This window comes from Lolium rigidum, chromosome 5 (genome assembly GCF_022539505.1).
Source record: "Lolium rigidum isolate FL_2022 chromosome 5, APGP_CSIRO_Lrig_0.1, whole genome shotgun sequence".
NCBI classification, from domain to species: Eukaryota; Viridiplantae; Streptophyta; class Magnoliopsida; order Poales; family Poaceae; genus Lolium; species Lolium rigidum.
In genome coordinates, this window is record NC_061512.1 from 52,797,539 (window position 1) to 52,819,061 (window position 21,523).

The following is a 21,523-nucleotide window of genomic DNA, read 5'->3' on the forward strand; positions in this document are numbered from 1 at the left end:
TTCACTCACTCCACACCCATTTCATCTCATTCATCTCCTTCACTCTCTCAAATCTTCTCCACCATGTCTGGTTGGACTCCAGATTTGACCTCGTTTACGGATCTCTTGCAGCCCGACGGGTCACCAGCCTTACACCTAGATGATGTCTCTCCGACACATCGTCGCTCCAGCAATGGAACAAAATGAAAGACCGATCAACCGCCGACATGAACGAAGCAGAAAAGCGCAAACATGCGAAGGCCATCCAGATGGTGGAAAAAGAGCTTGGTCTGGAAAATGATGACGACAAGGAGGAGGAGGAGGAGGAGGAAGAGGATTAGAATTTATTTTTTATTTATTATGTAATTTTTAAAATTTATTATGCAAATTTATTAATTATTATGTAATCGGTAACATTTTGAGTTGAATAAAATAATTTTCGTGCATTATTTTGAATGTCTAAAAAAATCGAGTGAAATAACTTAATCTGAAAAAGAAATGGTGATGTGGAGGAGAGAGAAGTGAGAGCTGACACTATAGCCCGTGCACTGGCACCGTGGGGTGAGAGTGGGGTGAGAGTAGGGTGAGAGTGAGGGTAAAAGCTGACGTGGCGAGGCTATAACAGGTGATGCACTGGCACCAGCCTAACGGGTGTGCCGCAAACTACTCTGCCACGCTGAGGAGCACGTCGCCGCATAGGCGCCAGGCAAGGCCCATGGTGTGGTGTCTTGGTTGGCGGCGCGACGCTGAGGATGGGGGTGCGGCACATCTGACATGTCCAGTCCACTTTTATGTGATGTAGGCAACAAATTCTTGCACATTTTATGTGATATTGTAGTAAAACCTAGTTATTGAAAATTGTATATATTTATATGCAATTTTGATTTTCTGTGATCTAGATTTTGTGATTTAAGTGCAGTATATGAATAGTACACTAGTTTTTTTACATGCTCACTCACTACAATGATAAACACCATTTCTACTTGATGTTTGAGAAAAAGCAGGTAATAGAAATGACCCAAGTAGTTCATATAGTTTTGCAATGCTAAAATGCATATGTAATAATGAAGGTTGTATGTGTGTAGGTCTTTGGACCTCTCCGACTTAGGTGTCACGAGGCCTCCTCAACGAAGATGTCATACGATGAGCGATACTCTGTAATGTAGAGAGGACGGATCTGGCATATGGGTTCCACCTAGAATTTATGAAAAAACGCCAAAATGAGAACCACTCTAATGTGTATGCCCCTTGACCATTTTCGTAGTGCCACATCAACATAAAAGTGGGGTCCATCGGTCATAAAGTAGCTTAGCTCGTGTAAACTTATCATTCAATGCTATATGTTACACTGTTACTGATAATGATAGTTTTTTGCGAAAGAAAAATGGCATCGTGGTGGTTTTTTGAAAGCCTAGCCACAATTGTGGTTTTTTTTTTTGCAATTTTCTCTACTTGCCCCAGGTCCCCTCATGCACTTCCTTGATGGTGCAACTAGGCATGGTCTCCTTGACAAGCTTCTGGAGGATCCGAACTTCTCTCTATGCGGACGCCGCGACGGTCTTTGTGGCACCCTTCAAGGAGAACACTAGAAACTTCGCAATGATTCTTGAGAACTTATTGGAGGCAACTGGGTATTGCACAAACTTTCATAAAAGCTCTATGGTTCCCATTAGGTGTGGCGATATTGATCTTGATGATATTCTCGAAGACAATACTCTGCTTTCAGTCAAGGCTGACTACTTGACTATTCTTCATGCTACCGGTTCCTGATAATATCTTCCCAAGGTTACAGGAAATGACCAGATGCATAAGGTTCAGTGAACCACATGCTAAAATTGGACTTCATAGGGACATGTAGGATTGTCATACCGAATCCTGGGCAAAACCGCCCAGTTCTTGGCGGCCCTTCCTTGCCCTTTTGGCAACATCGTATGGAAGACCTAGGTCCCTCCGAAGTGTCGTTTCTTCGCCTAGCTTACTGTCCAAAACCGCCTTTGGACTGCCGACCGCCTTGCCAAAAGGGGATGGCCACACCATCCTAATTGCCAGCTGTGTAGATGCTCCCGGAAACGGTTCGTCACGTCCTCTTTGAATGTCGCTTATCCAAGAGAATATGGAACGCAGCGGCGTCGTGGCTCTCCTGTCCGAACCTTACCCTCTGCCTCGACACTGTGAGACCGAAGGTGTTGGAGTACTGGCAAGCTATGGCCAAAACCTCCACCTCCTCTCCCAAGGGTCTTCGGACGGCTATCATGCTCATCTCCCGGGAGATTTGGAAGGAGAGGAATGAGCGAGTTTTCAACATCAAATCCTCCTTACCCTCGGTGATCATGCACAAAATAAGGGAGGAGGGCAAGGATTGGGTCCTTGCCGGCGCAAAAGGCCTAGCAGTTCTCTTAGGCTGATCTTTTATGTGGCCTTTTTTTGGGGGGAGGGGGGGTGGGTTGTGTTCCCCCCTTTTGTTCTCTTTTCTTTTTGGCCTCGGCCACCCCTTGTTTACTTCTCCTATATTAATATAAGGCAAAATATTTTTTGCCAGTTTCAAAAAAAATCTTGGGGAAATATACACCGGCCCACTAATGAGCTCCTCCTTCAGCTTGTTGCGTTGGAGCTCCTCCTTCAGCTGAGCAATGAGCTTATTCTTCTCGTTGAACTTTTGCTTATGGTTCTTCACAGTTTCCCACAAATCATCGTGCATCAGATGAGTGGCCAGTACAGAAATAGAGAATTTTTTGTTACTTTGAGGGCTAAAAAATTAAACTCGGGTTTCCTAATTCAGCCAATCTTTTTTTTAGTGATCCTAATTCAGTCAACCAAGATTGTAAAGGTCAAAACGGGAGAGCCATACTTCTTTTTTTTCTCTTTTTTCTGACAGGGAGGGGCTTTGGATGCGTTTGGCCCAGTAGCTTACGGCTTACCGACCTAAGGACAAAAAACTCGTTTCCTTTCCCTGGAACTCCGGTCTCCGGTACCCTCCTGAATTCGTGCGCTCGATTCCTGGCTTCGCCTCGCGCCGATCTCACCTGTTGTTCAGACATGAAGCCTTGCAAGCAGACCGCATCCATGGGAGCCGCCGCCACGGACGAGGCCCACAGCAAGTAAGAATCCAAACTGAATCTTGTTTTTCTCTCTAATGCAAGATACATTGCTAGTTTTGGTGCGTCGATCCATAACCCAGGATTCCTACGCAGGTCGGCAGCAAAGAGCGATGCAATCCAATCGAGGGGGAAGAAGGCCATGGGCAAGTAAGAATCCAGTCGATTTGCTTGTGTGATGCAACATATTGATGTTAATTTTGGTGCGTCGACCGATGACATTCGATGTTCCACGCAGACTGGCGGTGAAGAGCAATGGAACCGAGAAGCCCAAGACCAATGCCGTTTCCGATGTTACACGCGGGTTCGCGGTGATGAGCGTTACAGAGGAAATTGCAAGGGTTGAATTGCTCGCCCTGTACTCTTACCAGTGAGATGAGATCCTCCACGGTTTTTCAGATTGTTGGTCTGTTTTTAAATTTTCTTGATGGTGCTGATTTATTTGACCATGATTTGGTTTGGCTAGGAACGCCTTCTGGATAAAAAACTTTCCTGGCGTCTGTGACAGGCCGTCCGTAGATGCTGTCAGTTCGATTCTTCAATGCCTCCTTACCTCTATGAACATGCATAATGATTTGTTTCCATTGTTTTGTGGATGAATTGATAATTTGTTTCTCGTGGAACACTTTCAGATTCGTAAGCAAGCCGTTGAAAACTGGAAATGCTTTAATGATTCGGTAAGACATTTTTTTTTTTTTTTTGGAGCAACCGGCAGGAGCACTGCCTTTTCATTAAGAAGAGGGAAATTTGGTCAGTTTATAAGGGAAACTGACCGAAAACCGTACAACCCAAACGCCACACACCGGCCCCGAGGCCGCGCACCACACGAGCCGACAACACTCCCGCCCTAGCAAGAGGCATCACTCAAAGAAAGCTCCCGGAGCCGCCGCTCCGATGTCCACACCGGTCCCGAGACCGCGCACACTGGCGAGAACCGAAAAACAACCGAAACACAACACACCGGCCCCGAGGCCGCGCACGCTACGAGCCGCCGACACTTCAGCCCAAGCAAGAAGGGATGACACTCAAAAACACAAGAGATTCGGAGCCGCCGCTCCGACGTCCACACCGGTCCCGAGACCGCGCACCCGCCTAGCCGGCAAAGCAGCTGCCACGCAAAGCAACCCAAAACTTGCCTAGCGGAGTACCAGACCTCCAAGACATCGCCCCCAAGGGGGAGACGACGAAGACGCCGCCGATGCCCGCTCTAGCGAAAGCCAAAGCTTAGGTTTTCACCCGGAGACTCTGAAACTTCACACGACGAGGGAGGTGAAGGAGCTCCTCGACAATGCCTCCATCGAGGGGAACGACGTCCGAGGACGCCGACATCGCCGGCACCAACCGAAGCGGATGCAGTGCTTTCGCGCGGAGTTCACCTAAACCCAAGACGTTGAAGCCTATCCACAAAGGCGAAGAAGATGTGCCCGCGTCGCAGCACGCCATCGCCGCCACTCGAAGCCAACCGTGCCAGAATGCCACGGTGCTCCAGGACAAGCCCTACGGCCGCCCATGCAGTCGTGCCCTGCCGCCCGCACGGCCAGGGCAGAGTAGCGGAGACCTCCAAATCCCGGAGCCGCCGCACCGGCCTTCACGCGCAGCAGCAGAGCGACCACCTCATATCGACTCGCCACCCGCCGTGGGGCGCCGGACAGCGCCCCGACCACCCGAAGAGCGGCGCCGCCGCGCCGCCGTCCAACCACCATGGCACACCTCCACCATGGCTGCAGGTGCCAGCGATGGCAACCTGCCACACACGCAGTGGCCCACCAAAGCCGCCAGGTCCCCGACGAATCTGAGGCAGCAACCACACGACCACCGTGTCGAGGCATCCTCGAGATCCATCGACCTCCACGCAACCTCTGCGTCGAGGCACCACCCGGCTGCCGCCCACCAACGCCACCGCATCCCCGGGGCCGCCGCCCCGGCCTACTAGCCGCCGTCACCCGCGCCCAGACCCAGAAACGTGGTGGTAGAGGACCACCAAGGGCCAAGGCCGCCGCCAGCAGCCGCATGCCGGCGAGTAGACGCCGCATTCGCCAGCGCCGAAGACTCCCGCCGGCCGACCGGGAACGGCCAACAGAGACGCCGGACCACCCCCGCCGGCAGGCGCACAACCGCCCGGGGACGGCGCCGGCCGTGGCGCTGCCCACGCAGCCGCCAGGACCAGGCGCACAGATGAAGAAAAATCCGGGGCCGCCGCCCCGGCGCACGCTGCCAGATCGAGCCCGGACAGGCCCAGATCTAGCCCACAGGGCCGAGCTCAAAGCAGCCCTCGCCGGCAACGCCCCACACGGGCCGGCGACCGCCAACAGAGAGACCCCCACGCCCTTAGGAGATGGGGCCCGCCGCCACCGCGGCAGGGGCCAGCGGCAGCGGCGGAAGCGGCGGCCGGACGGGATTCTACTGGCGGCGCGTGGTGTTTCCGCCCCCGGCGTCGCCTGGGGAGCGACGCGAGGAGCGCCCCATTCGGTAAGACATCTGTCTACTCTTCTGTAACTTCTTGTCATGCTGATTTGTTGTTGATACATGGATGGATCTGTGTTGCAGGACAAGGCCCCTTATATAGCCAGGGCACATGTGAACAAAATACGCATCGCTAAGGCCAACGAGTTCAAGAAGGTTGTGACAAAGATCTAGCGGTTTCACCTATTTTTAGATAACTTTACCATGCTAAGCTAAGCATCCTCTGCAGATATAATGCTCTTTCATCACTCTTTCATCACATATATTATTTCCAATAGTAATATATAATCTCATCTACTTTACCTTTCATTGAAAGCATAATTGAACTTTTTGTATTTGCACATTTGATTTTCTTTATTGTTGATCAAGCTTCTCCTTGAACTTATATGGATTTGTTTCCTTGATAGACACTGAAGTTGACGCGCCTGATGACGAACAAGCTGATGAATCTGAAAATGTGAACACACAAGATCTCTAAGATGTCTTTTAATAGGTGATTTGCATTTTTCATTTTTGCTATATGTATATCTTTTGATTGCTTACTCAGTTAGAAGGTAATGCATGTTCTCCTTTTTTGGCTTTTAGGGTGTCTATGGATTTGCTTAATTTCTGAACTAGCTTGTTATTAGATTTATGCATATGGCTATGAGTTAGATACCATATGCTACTGCTCTACTCCGTGGGCCTCTCATATGCATGTTAATACAAAGTCAGGCTCACATGACTTGATCGTGCTGAAAGTTCAGCATTTGCATCTGATCCCACCGATTGTATTATATGTTGCCAAAAACAGGAAAACATGATTATCAGCAATAGAACTGGAACGTGTGCCAACACATTAACTTAGCTCTATTCTTGTTCATTCAGTGTTTCTATTATTGGTTTTGTCTAGTAACAATGCTGAAATAATTCAGCTTTCAGTTGGATAACCTTTTTATAATTTCCACAATGAGTTAGATACCATAGCTCATGCTCTAGTCTGTGAGCCTAATTCGCACTTGAATTGATTATCAGCCTGAAGCTTGGGACCATAAGTAGCCAAAAACATGAGAACATGATTGTCGACAAAATAAGTTGATATTGGGCTAGCATAAATAAATTGGTATTGTTCGTTCAGTGTCTCTATTGTTGGTTTTAGCCAGTAATGTTGAAACGATTCAGCTTTTGGTAATTTTTGTTATATTTTTCACAATTTTTAAGTTAACTTTGTACTGTCCAAGTCATACAAAAATAGTGAGATATAATTTTGTCAGCTTTTCCATGAATAGGCAGCAGAAGTCTTTTAAAAAAAAATTCCACACTGGTTTATGTTGGCGCAATACCGTTGAGCAGTGTCTCCCTTTTGTGAGCAGCATGCCATGGTTTATAGATGGCATGCTATTGGAATTGTTTTTATTTTGGCCTTTTAGTTGGCCAGGAAGAAGGAACCAAACTTAATACTCCCTCCGTTCTATTTTTTTTAATTTTTTGGAAAACTAATTAAGTTTGCCAAAACTTCTTATAATAGGGAAAAAAGGAAGACTGACTAATTTTGTTGTGTTTCTGTTCCATAGAACAAAACAGTGTTCTTTTTCTGTCGCTTACATCTTGTGTTGACAATGTCATCTTTCGAACACCACATATCTCTGATATAGCAGTATCATTTGCTTTTGGTATTTAATTGTTGTTAACTGCCCTGTTATTTGACTCCTTATGTGAAAGGAAAACTCTTTAGAATGTAACTGAATGTTTTCGAGTTAGAAACTTTTACTTTCCATGTTCCAGCAGAACTATTCATGTGTGAGCACCAGAGTTTGGAACATGATGCCAGGCTCAACGCATCTTTGTTTGCTTGCAGAAATCTCTCCATATATCACACAACCAACTCCACTACCTGATTCCGTATGGGCCGGCACTTGGAGGGTTCAGATGCAATTGCAAGTTCAAGCTGCCATATGGACAACAGTAGTATTAAATATGTTTCTGCTCCTAACTTTAGATGTTGAAGACCTTTTGCATATTGTGATGTGAATCATGTGATACGGCTAAAAATTGGACTAATCGTGTGACTGTAAATTATTTCCAAATTGGAGTAATGATGTAAGAAACTCTGCAATGCAATGGTGCTTGTGGCCAACGATTCTGTTGGGCCTATGTCCAGCTGATGAAAAGCGTCAAGTGATTCCTAGATTACCTTGGCTTATCTCTTGTATTCTGATTAGTGCTTGATTTCTTGCCTGATGTATTATTTTGATTGATTACTAGATCTTATTCTTGCCTATTCTTTCTGAATCTTTGGCATGGTGATGCGTATGGATCAAGGTATTGGATGGGTTCTTGTCCTGTACATGGCTTTGCCCATCTATCTAGTTTGACTGTTTAACACAGGGTTTGATTCTGTCTCTCAGCGACCGTTCGATTTAGTCCATTCAGATGTTTGGGGTCCGGCTCCCTTCGCTTCGAAAGGGGGCCATCGATACTATATCTTATTCATTGATGATTTTTCACGGTACACTTGGGTGTTTTTCATGCGCTCTCGCAGTGAGGTGCTCTCTATTTATCAGTGTTTTACGGCCATGGTCCGCACTCAGTATTCCTCACCCATTCGCGTGTTCCGTGCTGATTCTGCTGGTGAGTATATCTCTCAGCACCTTCGTGGTGTCCTTGCTGAGGAGGGCACCCTCGCTCAGTTTTCTTGTCCCGGTGCGCATGCTCAAAATGGTGTCGCCGAGCGTAAGCATCGTCATCTTCTTGAGACCACCCGTGCTATGATGATTGCCTCTTCTCTTCCGCCACATTTCTGGGCTGAGGCTGTCGCTACGTCGGCCCACCTCATTAACATTCAGCCTTCCGCTGCTCTACATGGTGGCATTCCTCTCGAGCGTCTCTCTGGTGTTTCTCCAGACTACTCGACTCTCCGTTCATTTGGTTGCGTCTGCTATGTCCTTCTGCCTCCTCGCGAACGCACTAAACTGACCGCTCAGTCTGTTGAGTGTGTTTTTCTCGGATACAGTGATGAGCATAAGGGTTATCGCTGTTGGGACCCCGTTGGTCGTCGGATGCGCATCTCTCGTGACGTCACATTTGATGAGACGCGTCCCTTCTATCCTCGCCCCACCTCGGGTACTTACCCGGTGGATGATATCTCTTTTCTTCTTTTTCCGGATGCACCCCCTGCTATCCCGTCTCCTCCCCCTCCTAGTCCTGATGCGCCTCCTTCGGCGCCATCCTCTCCTCCGTCTAGTCCCCCTAGTACTCCTCGTTCTCCGGTTTCGGCTCCTTCTGATGTTGTCCCTTCTTCCTCTTCTTCTGATGAGTTGTCCTCCGCTGATGACCTTCCCCCTTCACGGCCTGTTCGTCAGCGTCGTGCTCCAGCTCGTTACTCTCCTAGTCGGCATGGTCTTTCCTGTCGTTTCCGAGCCGACTTCTTATCGGGATGCCGAGCGTCATCCTGAATGGCAGCTTGCCATGGCTGAGGAGATCGCTGCGCTTGAGCGCACTGGCACTTGGGATCTTGTTTCTCCCCCTTCTGGTGTTCGTCCTATCACGTGTAAGTGGGTCTATAAAATTAAGACTCGCTTTGATGGATCTCTTGAGCGCTATAAAGCGCGTCTTGTGGCTCGTGGCTTTCAGCAAGAGCACGGCCACGCTTGGGCCAATCAGGAATTGGGAGATCGGCAGGAACGGGCAGAGAGCAGCCAAGTCGGGCCGATCGGGGGCAGGGACGGGTGAGAGCAGGAGATCGGCCGGGCGGACCAGGGGGCGTTACGCGCAGGAGGAGCAGGTCCACGCAGAGAGCAGCGATCGAATCGGGGCGGCGCGTCGCGGAACCAAATCGGGCGGCCGGGCGGACCAGGGGGCGTCACGCGCAGGAGGAGCAAGCCCACGCGGAGAGCAGCGGGCGGCCGGCCGATCGAAGCCGGCGGCGCGGGAGCAGGCAGGGCGCCACGTGCGGGGAGGAATCGGGCGGCCGGGCGGAATCGGCCGGGAGAGACTGGAGCAGAGGAATCGGCCGACGAACAGGAGATTGAACAAGCAACGTCGGCCGGGGAAAACTAGAGGATCAATATTTGCTCTGATACCATGTTAGGGAAATATGCTTGTTGTATTACCATGGGGCCAAAGGCCACAATATATAGTACATGTACAGGTGCACATATGCAGAAAGCCCCCTAACATATGGGGAAGCTACAATAGACAAATATATACATCTAACAGATTCAACAATATTATGGCTAATCAGTGATACAACTAAATCTACAACATAATAATACAAGGAAACATACTTCTTATAACTGCAAACTTCCAGTTGAAACAAGTGTCAAATTTCATAGCCAACACAACCAAAAGTCCGAACTGATGGAAAGTGCTAGGCAATCCACTTATACATCTCAACAACAAGCACATGCTAGTCAAAAGCATTACTTAGCTCCTTCAGCTATGGGCAGAACTTTTTTTTTTCAATTCTACGGCCGAACCAGAACAAGGTACTATCGGTCTATCAGGGAATGCTCCTTCAGCCACAGCTACGATCTCACCCGTTGTTCAGACATGACCGGCTTCCAAGCAGACTGCAGCCATGGGAATCTTGTTTCTGTGATGCAAGAGACATTGGTAGTTTTGGTGCGTCGAGCCGTCGATCTTGTTTGTGTGATGCAGAGACAAAACTATGCAGGTCAGTAGAGAAGAGCGATGCTATCCAATCGACGAAGAGGAAGAAGGCCAAGCGCATGTAGAAATAAGAAATCCAATCGACTTGTTTCTGTGATGCAACATATAGAGGTTAATTTTGGTGTGTCGACCCATGACCTTTTCCATGTTCCAGCAAAGACCTAAACAGAGAAGAGTGGGCCGTTGGCCAGCTCGGATTGCGGGACCAGCAGTGGAGACTCCAGATGGTTACAATGGCTCAGTGTTCGTAGTTGCTGGTTGTCAATTGACCAAAGTGTACTCACTCACTACGGGAATAGGCCGATATGCCGAGGGCCGGGTACCCTCGGCGTAGCCTGTTTTAGCTGTCGGCGTAGGGTACACCGAGGACAGTCTCTCTCGGCATAGCTCCTCGGCGACTACCTCGCTCGGCGGAGCATTTTTGCCGTCGGCGTAGCCCGGCCATCGGCATACAAATTTTAAAAATTCAAATTTTCTTTTTCCAAAAAAAATTCAAAAAAAATTTGAAAAAAAATCTTTTTTATATGCCAACGGCAAAACCCTCGGCATAGACTTATAATTTTTTTTCAAATTTGAATGTTTTTACACCATTTTTTCCTTGTTTATCTTTCACACAATACACTTTTAACTCTAAGTACAACTAATCTTAGGTCCATCCTCACACTACTCCACCCTCAGCACGCTTAACTTGTTGATTCCATTCGGATGAGCTTTCATTAAAGAATTGAACCTTGCTGATAATAATAGCATAGCACCCTATTAACCCTTGAACCGTGATATCACACCTCTTTATTTTTGAATTACAAACAATTACTTAAGTAACCAAAATGAATATATAAGTAATAATAATATTGAATTCAAATAACAATAAAAAAAAATTTGTCTTCTTTCTATTTAATATGAAATAATTAATATCTTTAAATCGAAAAATCAAAATTCCACAAATAATATGTCTAAATCGATCAGAAAAATGAGAGAAATCTAAATATAACATCCATATCATCATTTGAACCAAAAAATTAGAATTATCCAAATAAATCGTCTAGTTTGCCATCTGGCCAAAACAGCCCCCTCGGGAGATGCGAAATGGCCGTACAGGACGCGCTGTTGCACCGTTCGCTAACACGCTAAACGGACAAAAATTAGCACATAAAGTGATGTGTTATAGACCTAAAAATATTTTTCGTGGAATTTATTGAGCGACAAAAAATGTACCCTAGTTTAAATCCGGTCAGTTTCCAGTGGATTCGGTGGGACACCGCAGGAAGCCGCAAGGATTCCTAGATAGCTAGCGCGCACATATGGCATGTGATATGTGGTGCGGAGGCGGTGTCCTACCACTACGCGGAGGTCTCGCGTAATACCAAAATGTGTCCCATGTAGCTCCTTTACAAAAAAAAACCGTTTTGGCACCCCGAAAATAAAAAAAAACCATCACCCATGGGTTGGACTGGAAATCCCCTCTCAGGGCCTTGCTTTCCATCCCAGGGACCACGCACGTGTAAATATGGCCTCGTTCCGACAAACTATGCAGTGTCACAGACCGTTTCCTACTCATTTGTCCTAAAAGCCATAGAACTCCTGACGTGATAGCCATTTTTCTGAAGGGTTTTCCAAAATAATTATCGTATCCTAATTCCGACTTTTTGGAGTGGTTACTAGGACACATAAAATGACGACACGCGGCTCCGCGATATTTTCTGATATCGTTTAAATTACCATCTGGCCAAAATGTCCCCCTTGGGAGATGTGAAATGGTTGTACCGGGTGCGTTGGTGCACCCGTTTACCATCGCGCTAGACGGAAAATATTTAGGACATAAAGTTATGTGTCTTATAACTAAAAAAAAAATTCCCGAAATTTATTGAGTGGCTGAAAGTGTACCCCTAGTTCAAATCCGGTTAGTTTCCAACGGATTCGGCGGGACACTGTAGGAAGCCGCAGGGATTCACAGATAGCTATCGCGCACATATGGCATGAGATATGTCGTACAGTGGCGGTGTCTACCACTACACATAGGTGTCGCGCAATAATAAAATTGCTTCACAAAAAAAAACCGTTTTGGCACCCCAAAAATGATAAAACCATCGCCCATGGGTCGGATTGGAAATCCGCTCCCGGGGCCTTGCTTCCCATCAGAGGGACCACACACGTTCAAAATATAGCCTCAGTGCGACAAACTATGCGGTGGCACAGGCCGTTTCCTACTCATTTGCCCTAAAAGTCATAGAACTCCGGACATGATAGCCCTGTTTGTGAAGGGTTTTCCAAAATAATTCCCGTATCCTAATTCTGACTTTTGGAGTGGTTACTAGGACACATAAAATGACGCTATGCGGCTACACGGGATTTTCTGACTTTGTTTAAATTGCCATTTGGCCGAAACGGGCCCCGCGGAGATGCGGTATGGTCGTACCGGTCGCGTTGGTGTACCCGTTCACCATCACGCTAAACGAAAAAAATTTAGCACATAAAGTGATGTGTCGTAGATAAAAAAATCCCAGAATTTATTGAGCGATGGAAAGTGTAGCCCTAGTTCAAATCCGGTCACTTTTCAGCGGATTCGGCGAGACACCGCATGAAGCCGCATGGATTCCCAGATAGCTAGCGCGCACATATGGCATGTGATATGTGGTGCGAAGGCGGTGTCCTACCACTACGCGGAGGTCTCGCGTAATACTAGAATGCACCAATATAGCTGCGTCACAAAACACCCGTTTGGCACCCCGAAAATTAAAAAACCATCGCCCTTGGGTCGGATTGGAAATCCGCTCCCGGGCCTTGCTTCCCATCTCGTGGACCACACATGTGCCAAATATGGCCTCGTTCCGACAAGCTATGCGGTGTCACGGGCCGTTTCCTACTCATTTCCTCTAAAAGTCATAGAACTCCGAACTTGATAGCCCTGTTCGTGAAGGGTTTTCGAAAATAATTGCCGTATCCCAATTTTATCTTTTGGAATGGTTACTAGGACACATAAAATAATGCCATGCGGCTTGATACGTCTCAAACGTATCTATAATTTCTTATGTTCCATGCTACTTTTATGATGATACTCATATTTTTTTATACACACTTTATGTCATTATTATGCAACCTATTGATGAGATGCCGAAGAGTCAGTTGTTGTTTTCTGCTGTTTTTGGTTTTAGAAATCCTACAAAGGAAATATTCTCGGAATTTGACAAAATCAACGCCCAGGGTCTTATTTTTCCACGGAGCTTCCAAAAGACCGAAGGGGATACGAAGTGGGGCGACAAGGCGCCCAGACCACAGGGCCGCGCGCCCGGGTGGGGCCCGCGCCGCCCTATGGTGTGGGGCCCTCGTGCCTCCACCGACGCTGCCCTTCCGCCTATTTATTCCCTCCGTCGCGAAAACCCTATTACGGAGAGCCACGATACGGAAATACTTCCAGAGAAGCAGCCGCCGCCAATCCCATCTCGGGGGATTCAGGAGATCGCCTCCAGCACCCTGCCGGAGAGGGGAATCATCTCCCGGAGGACTCTTCATCACCATGATCGCCTCCGGATTGATGTGTGAGTAGTTCATCCTTGGACTATGGGTCCATGGCAGTAGCTAGATGGTTGTCTTCTCCTCATTGTGCTATCATGTTAGATCTTGTGAGCTGCCTATCATGATCAAGATCATCTATTTGTAATGCTACATGTTGTGTTTGTTGGGATCCGATGAATATGGAATACTATGCCAAGTTGATTATAAATCTATCATATATGTGTTGTTTATGTTCTTGCATGCTCTCCGTTGCTAGTAGAGGCTCTGCCAAGTTGATACTTGTAACTCCAAGAGGGAGTATTTATGCTCGATAGTGGGTTCATGCCTCCATTGAATCTGGGACAGTGACAGAAAGTTCTAAGGTTGTGGATGTGCTGTTTCCACTAGGGATAAAACATCAATGCTTTGTCTAAGGATATTTGTGTTGATTACATTACGCACCATACTTAATGCAATTGTCTATTGTTTGCAACTTAATACTGGAAGGGGTGCGGATGCTAACCCGAAGGTGGACTTTTTAGGCATAGATGCATGCCGGATAGCGGTCTATGTACTTTGTCGTAATGCCCCGATTAAATCTCATAGTAGTCATCATGATATGTATGTGCATTGTTATGCCCTCTCTATTTGTCAATTGCCCAACTGTAATTTGTTCACCCAACATGCTATTTCTTATTGGAGAGACACCACTAGTGAACTGTGGACCCCGTCTATTCTTTTACATCTGAATACAATCTACTGCAATAATTGTTCTCTACTGTTCTTTGCAAACAAACATCATCTTCCACACTATACATTTAATCCATTGTTTACAGCAAGCCGGTGAGATTGACAACATCACTGTTACATTGGGGCAAAGTATTTTGATTGTGTTGTGCAGGTTCCACGGTGGCGCTGATACGTCTCAAACGTATCTATAATTTCTTATGTTCCATGCTACTTTTATGATGATACTCACATATTTTATACACACTTTATGTCATATTTATGCATTTTCCGGCACTAACCTATTGACAAGATGCCGAAGAGCCGCTTGTTGTTTTCTGCTGTTTTTAGTTTCAGAAATCCTACAAAGGAAATATTCTCGGAATTGGACGAAATCAACGCCCAGGGTCTTATTTTTCCACGAAGCTTCCAGAAGACCGAAGTAGATACGAAGTGGGGAGACGAGGCGCCGCCACAACAGGGCCGCGCGGCCAAGAGTGGGGCCGTGCCGCCCTGGCGTGTGGGGCCCTCGTGACGCCCCTAAACCTACCCTTCCGCCTATAAGAAGCTTTCATCGCGAATACCCCAGTACCGAGAGCCACGATACGGAAAACCTTCCAGAGACGCCGCCGCCGCCAATCCCATCTCGGGGGATTCAGGAGATCGCCTCCGGCACCCTGCCGGAGAGGGGAAGCATCTCCCGAAGGACTCTTCATCGCCATGATCGCCTCCGGAGTGATGTGTGAGTAGTTCACCCCTGGACTATGGGTCCATAGCAGTAGCTAGATGGTTGTCTTCTCCTCATTGTGCTATCATTGTTAGATCTTGTGAGCTACCTATCATGATCAAGATCATCTATTTGTAATGCTACATGTTGCGTTTGTTGGGATCCGATGAATATGGAATACTATATTATGTTGATTATCAATCTATCATCTATGTGTTGTTTATGATCTTGCATGCTCTCCGTTGCTAGTAGAGGCTCTGGCCAAGTTGATACTTGTAACTCCAAGAGGGAGTATTTATGCTCGATAGTGGGTTCATGCCTCCATTTAATCTGGGACAAGTGACGTAAAGTTCTAAGGTTGTGGATGTGCTGTTGCCACTAGGGATAAAACATCAATGCTATGTCTAAGGATATTTGTGTTGATTACATTACGCACCATACTTAATGCAATTGTCTCGTTGTTTGCAACTTAATACTGGAAGGGGTGCGGATGCTAACCCGAAGGTGGACTTTTTAGGCATAGATGCATGCTGGATAGCGGTCTATGTACTTTATCGTAATGCCCAATTGAATTTCACACTACTCATCATAATATGTATGTGCATTGTCATGCCCTCTTTATTTGTCAATTGCCCAACTGTAATTTGTTCACCCAACATGCTATTTCTTAGGAGAGACACCACTAGTGAACTGTGGACCCCGGTCCATTCTTTTACATCGAATACAATCTACTGCAATACTTGTTCTTACTGTTCTTCGCAAACATCATCTTCCACACTATACATTCAATCCTTTGTTACAGCAAGCCGGTGAGATTGACAACCTCACTGTTACGTTGGGGCAAATTATCTTGATTGTGTTGTGCAGGTTTGTAAGAGCAAAATTCACACCCCAAGTTTTGTGTGTTTGATGACAACACTTGAGTAATCTCAACGTGTGCCTTGAGTATCATTGTTAGATTTGCAAGAGCATGGTGACCTCGCCGGACGCGTCAAGATCGTAAGACCGAGCGTAGTTGATAGGTTTTCTGGTTTTGTGTGTGTTTAGCGAGGTGACATGGTTGGAGAGAAAAAGGGAAGAAAACCAGATTTGGCCAGGCCGGTACTACCGGTACCTGTAGCGGTAGTACCGCTACCCCTATAGGTACCACCCTCGGTACCGCTCTGATTCTGCGCTGATTTCGTCCTGCAGAACACGCTGCGGTACCCCTGCAGTACCTAGGGCGGTAGTACCGCTCACGAGCGGTAGTACCGCTCACGGTACCACTTAGGTACCGTAACCGAGTTACGGTCGTACCGCCCTCGTACCGCTCTGGTACCGCTTTGGATCCAGTAAGGTCTGGACCCTATTGCGGTACCTCAAGCGGTACCTCGTGCGGTAGTACCGCTCTGTGTCCTTTGACCAGATCTGGAGGGATTTCGAACTCAGAGCGGTAGTACCGCTTCCATGAAGCGGTAGTACCGCTTAGGCCAAATCTGGACATAACGGTTGGATTTGGAGGAGCCTATTTAAGGGCCCCTTCTTCCCCAACATGATTTTATCTCTTCCCCTTCTCTCTCCTCCATTGTTGCTGAGCTTAATCCTTGAGGATCTCCTTCCCTATCCAACCAATCTTGCCCAAACTTTGAGGATAGGTGGAGGAGACCCCGATCTATAGTTCTACCAAGAGAGATTTCACCAATACTAGCTATTCCTTAGTGGATCTTGGTGGTAGGGTTCCTTAGTGGGGCATTGGAGAAGAGTTCCTTTGGTGGAGCATTGGAAGAGTTCCTTGGTGGGCGATACGCGTACAGCACGCGTCCGTTGGGAACCCCAAGAGGAAGGTGTGATGCGTACAGCGGCAAGTTTTCCCTCAGTATGAAACCAAGGTTTATCGAACCAGTAGGAGCCAAGAAGCACGTTGAAGGTTGATGGCGGCGGGATGTAGTGCGGCGCAACACCGTGAGATTCCGGCGCCAACGTGGAACCCGCACAACACAACCAAAGTACTTTGCCCCAATGAAACAGATGAGGTTGTCAATCTCACCGGCTTGTCAGTAACAAAGGATTAGATGTATAGTGTGGATGATGATTGTTTGCCAAAAAAACAGTAGAACAAGTATTGCAAGAGATTGTATTTCAGGATAGAGAATTGGACCGGGGTCCACAATTCACTAGAGGTGTCTCTCCCATAAGATAAACAGCATGTTGGGTGAACAAATTACAGTTGGGCAATTGACAAATAAAGAGGGCATGACCATGCACATACATATTATGATGAGTATTGTGAGATTTAATTGGGCATTACGACAAAGTACATAGACCGCTATCCAAGCATGCATCTATGCCTAAAAAGTCCACCTTCAGAGTTATCATCCGAACCCCTCCAAGTATTAAGTTGCTAACAACAAGACAATTGCATTAAGTATTGCGCGTAATGTAATCAATAACTACGTCCTCGAACATAGTACCAATGTTTTATCCCTAGTGGCAACAAGCACATCCATAATCTTAGAGATTTCGTCACTTCCCGCATTCACGGAGACATGAACCCACTATCGAGCATAAATACTCCTCTTGGAGTTACAAGCATCTACTTGGCCGGAGCATCTACTAGTAACGTGAGAGCATGCAAGATCATAAACAACACATAGACATAACTTTGATAATCAACATAACAAGTATTCTCTATTCATCTGGATCCCAACAAACGCAACATATAGAATTACAGTATAGATGATCTTGATCATGTTAGGCAGCTCACAAGATCCAACAATTAAGCACAATGGGGAGAAGACAACCATCTAGCTACTGCTATGGACCCATAGTCCAGGGGTAGACTACTCACACATCACTCCGGAGGCGACCATGGCGGCGTAGAGTCCTCCGGGAGATGATTCCCCTCTCCGGCAGTGGTGCCGGAGGCGATCTCCTGAATCCCCGAGAAGGGATTGGCGGCGGCGGCGTCTCGATAAGGTTTTCCGTATCGTGGCTCTCGACACCGGGGGTTTCGCGACGGAGGCTTTAAGTAGGCGGAAGGGCAGGTCGAGGGGCCACACGAGGGGCCCACACCATAGGGCCGCGCGGCCGTGGCTGGGCCGCGCCGCCCTAGGGTTTGGCTGCCTCGTGGCCCCACTCCGTCTCCTCTTCGGTCTTCCGGAAGCTTCGTGGCAAAATAGGACCCCGGGCGTTGATTTCGTCCAATTCCGAGAATATTTCGTTACTAGGATTTCGAAACCAAAAACAAGCAGAAACAAAGAATCGGCACTTCTGGCATCTTGTTAATAGGTTAGTTCCGTAAAATGCACGAATATGACATAAAGTGTGCATAAAACATGTAGATAACATCAATAATGTGGCATGGAACACAAGAAATTATCGATACGTCGGAGACGTATCAGCATCCCCAAGCTTAGTTCTGCTCGTCCCGAGTAGGTAAAACGATAACAAAGATAATTTCTGGAGTGACATGCCATCATAACCTTGATCATACTATTTGTAAAGCATATGTAGTGAATGCAGCGATCAAAACAATGTATATGACATGAGTAAACAAGTGAATCATATAGCAAAGACTTTTCATGAATAGTACTTCAAGACAAGCATCAATAAGTCTTGCATAAGAGTTAACTCATAAAGCAATAAATCAAAGTAAAGGTATTGAAGCAACACAAAGGAAGATTAAGTTTCAGCGGTTGCTTTCAACTTGTAACATGTATATCTCATGGATATTGTCAACATAGAGTAATATAATAAGTGCAATATGCAAGTATGTAGGAATCAATGCACAGTTCACACAAGTGTTTGCTTCTTGAGGTGGAGAGAAATAGGTGAACTGACTCAACAAAAAAGTAAAAGAATGGTCCTCCATAGAGGAAAAGCATCGATTGCTATATTTGTGCTAGAGCTTTGATTTTGAAAACATGAAACAATTTTGTCAACGGTAGTAATAAAGCATATGTATCATGTAAATTATATCTTACAAGTTGCAAGCCTCATGCATAGTATACTAATAGTGCCCGCACCTTGTCCTAATTAGCTTGGACTACCGGATCATCGCAATGCACATGTTTTAACCAAGTGTCACAAAGGGGTACCTCTATGCCGCTCGTACAAAGGTCTAAGGAGAAAGCTCGCATTGGATTTCTCGCTATTGATTATTCTCAACTTAGACATCCATACCGGGACAACATAGACAATAGATAATGGACTCCTCTTTTATGCATAAGCATGTAACAACAATTAATAATTTTCTCATATGAGATTGAGGATATATGTCCAAAATCGAAACTTCCACCATGGATCATGGCTTTAGTTAGCGGCCCAATGTTCTTCTCTAACAATATGCATGCTTAACCATAAGGTGGTAGATCTCTCTTACTTCGTACAAGACGAACATGCATAGCAACTCACATGAAATTCAACAAAGAGTAGTTGATGGCGTCCCTAAATGAACATGGTTATCGCACAACAAGCAACTTTAATAAGAGATAAAGTGCATAAGTACATATTCAATACCACAATAGTTTTTAAGCTATTTGTCCCATGAGCTATATATTGCAAAGGTGAATGATGGAATTTTAAAGGTAGCACTCAAGCAATTTACTTTGGAATGGCGGAGAAATACCATGTAGTAGGTAGATATGGTGGACACAAATGGCATAGTGGTTGGCTCAAGGATTTTGGATGCATGAGAAGTAATCCCTCTCGATACAAGGTTTAGGCTAGCAAGGCTATTTGAAACAAACACAAGGATGAACCAGTGCAGCAAAACTCACATAAAAGACATATTGAAAACATTATAAGACTCTACACCGTCTTCCTTGTTGTTCAAACTCAATACTAGAAATTATCTAGACCTTAGAGAGACCAAATATGCAAACCAAATTTTAGCATGCTCTATGTATTTCTTCATTAATGGGTGCAAAGCATATGATGCAAGAGCTTAAACATGAGCACAACAATTGCCAAGTATCACATTACCCAAGACATTTATAGCAATTTACTACATGTATCATTTTCCAATTCCAACCATATAACAATTTAACGAAGAAGAAACTTCGCCATGAATACTATGAGTAGAGCCTAAGGACATACTTGTCCATATGCTACAGCGGAGCGTGTCTTTCTCCCATACAGTGAATGCTAGGATCCATTTTATTCAAACAAAAACAAAAAACAAAAACAAACCGACGCTCCAAGAAAAGCACATAAGATGTGATGGAATAAAAATATAGTTTCAGGGGAGGAACCTGATAATGTTGTCGATGAAGAAGGGGATGCCTTGGGCATCCCCAAGCTTAGACGCTTGAGTCTTCTTAGAATATGCAGGGGTGAACCACCGGGGCATCCCCAAGCTTAGAGCTTTCACTCTCCTTGATCATGTTGCATCATACTCCTCTCTTGATCCTTGAAAACTTCCTCCACACCAAACTTAGAACAACTCATTAGAGGGTTAGTGCACAATAAAAATTAACATGCTCAGAGGTGACACAATCATTCTTAACACTTCTGGACATTGCATAAAGCTACTGGACATTAATGGATCAAAGAAATTCATCCAACATAGCAAAAGAGGCAATGCGAAATAAAAGGCAGAATCTGTCAAAACAGAACCGTTCGTATTGACGAATTTTATCGAGGCACCAGACTTGCTCAAATGAAAATGCTCAAATTGAATGAAAGTTGCGTACATATCTGGGGATCACTCACGTAAATTGGCATAATTTTCTGAGTTACCTACAGAGAATTACAGCCCAGATTCGTGACAGCAAAGAAATCTGTTTCTGCGCAGTAATCCAAATCTAGTATGAACTTTACTATCAACGACTTTACTTGGCACAACAAAACACTAAACTAAGATAAGGAGAGGTTGCTACAGTAGTAAACAACTTCCAAGACACAAAATAAAAAACAAAGTACTCGTAGGTAAAAACCATGGGTTGTCTCCCATAAGCGCTTTTCTTAACGCCTTTCAGCTAGGCGCAGTAAAGTGTGTATCAAGTATTATCAAGAGACGAAGTGTCAACATCATAATTTGTTCTAATAATAGAATCAAAAGGTAACTTCATTCTCTTTCTAGGGAAGTGTTCCATACCTTTCTTGAGAGGAAATTGATATTTTATATTACCTTCCTTCATATCAATGATAGCACCGACGGTTCAAGAAAAGGTCTTCCCAATATAATGGGACAAGATGCATTGCATTCAATATCCAAGACAACAAAATCAACGGGGACAAGGTTATTGTTAACGGTAATGCGAACATTATCAACTTTCCCCAAAGGTTTCTTTTGTAGAATGATCAGCAAGATTAACATCCAAATAACAATTTTTCAAACGGTGGCAAGTCAAGCATATTATAAATTTTCTTAGGCATAACTGTAAATACTTGCACCAAGATCACATAAGAC

The 21,523-nt window shown here is 45.8% G+C and overlaps 1 protein-coding gene across 1 annotated transcript; it reads left to right on the forward strand.

Moving 5' to 3' along the window:
* The first annotated feature begins 2,947 nt into the window (after positions 1 to 2,947).
* LOC124651227 (DNA-binding protein MNB1B-like) lies at positions 2,948 to 6,030 on the forward strand. Its single transcript, XM_047190348.1, has 7 exons — positions 2,948 to 3,077; positions 3,171 to 3,224; positions 3,313 to 3,444; positions 3,541 to 3,598; positions 3,707 to 3,751; positions 5,622 to 5,693; positions 5,945 to 6,030. Exons 1-7 carry the CDS (start codon positions 3,016 to 3,018, stop codon positions 5,996 to 5,998), a joined length of 477 nt encoding a protein of 158 aa, XP_047046304.1. The 5' UTR covers positions 2,948 to 3,015; the 3' UTR covers positions 5,999 to 6,030.
* The last annotated feature ends 15,493 nt before the right edge of the window (positions 6,031 to 21,523 follow it).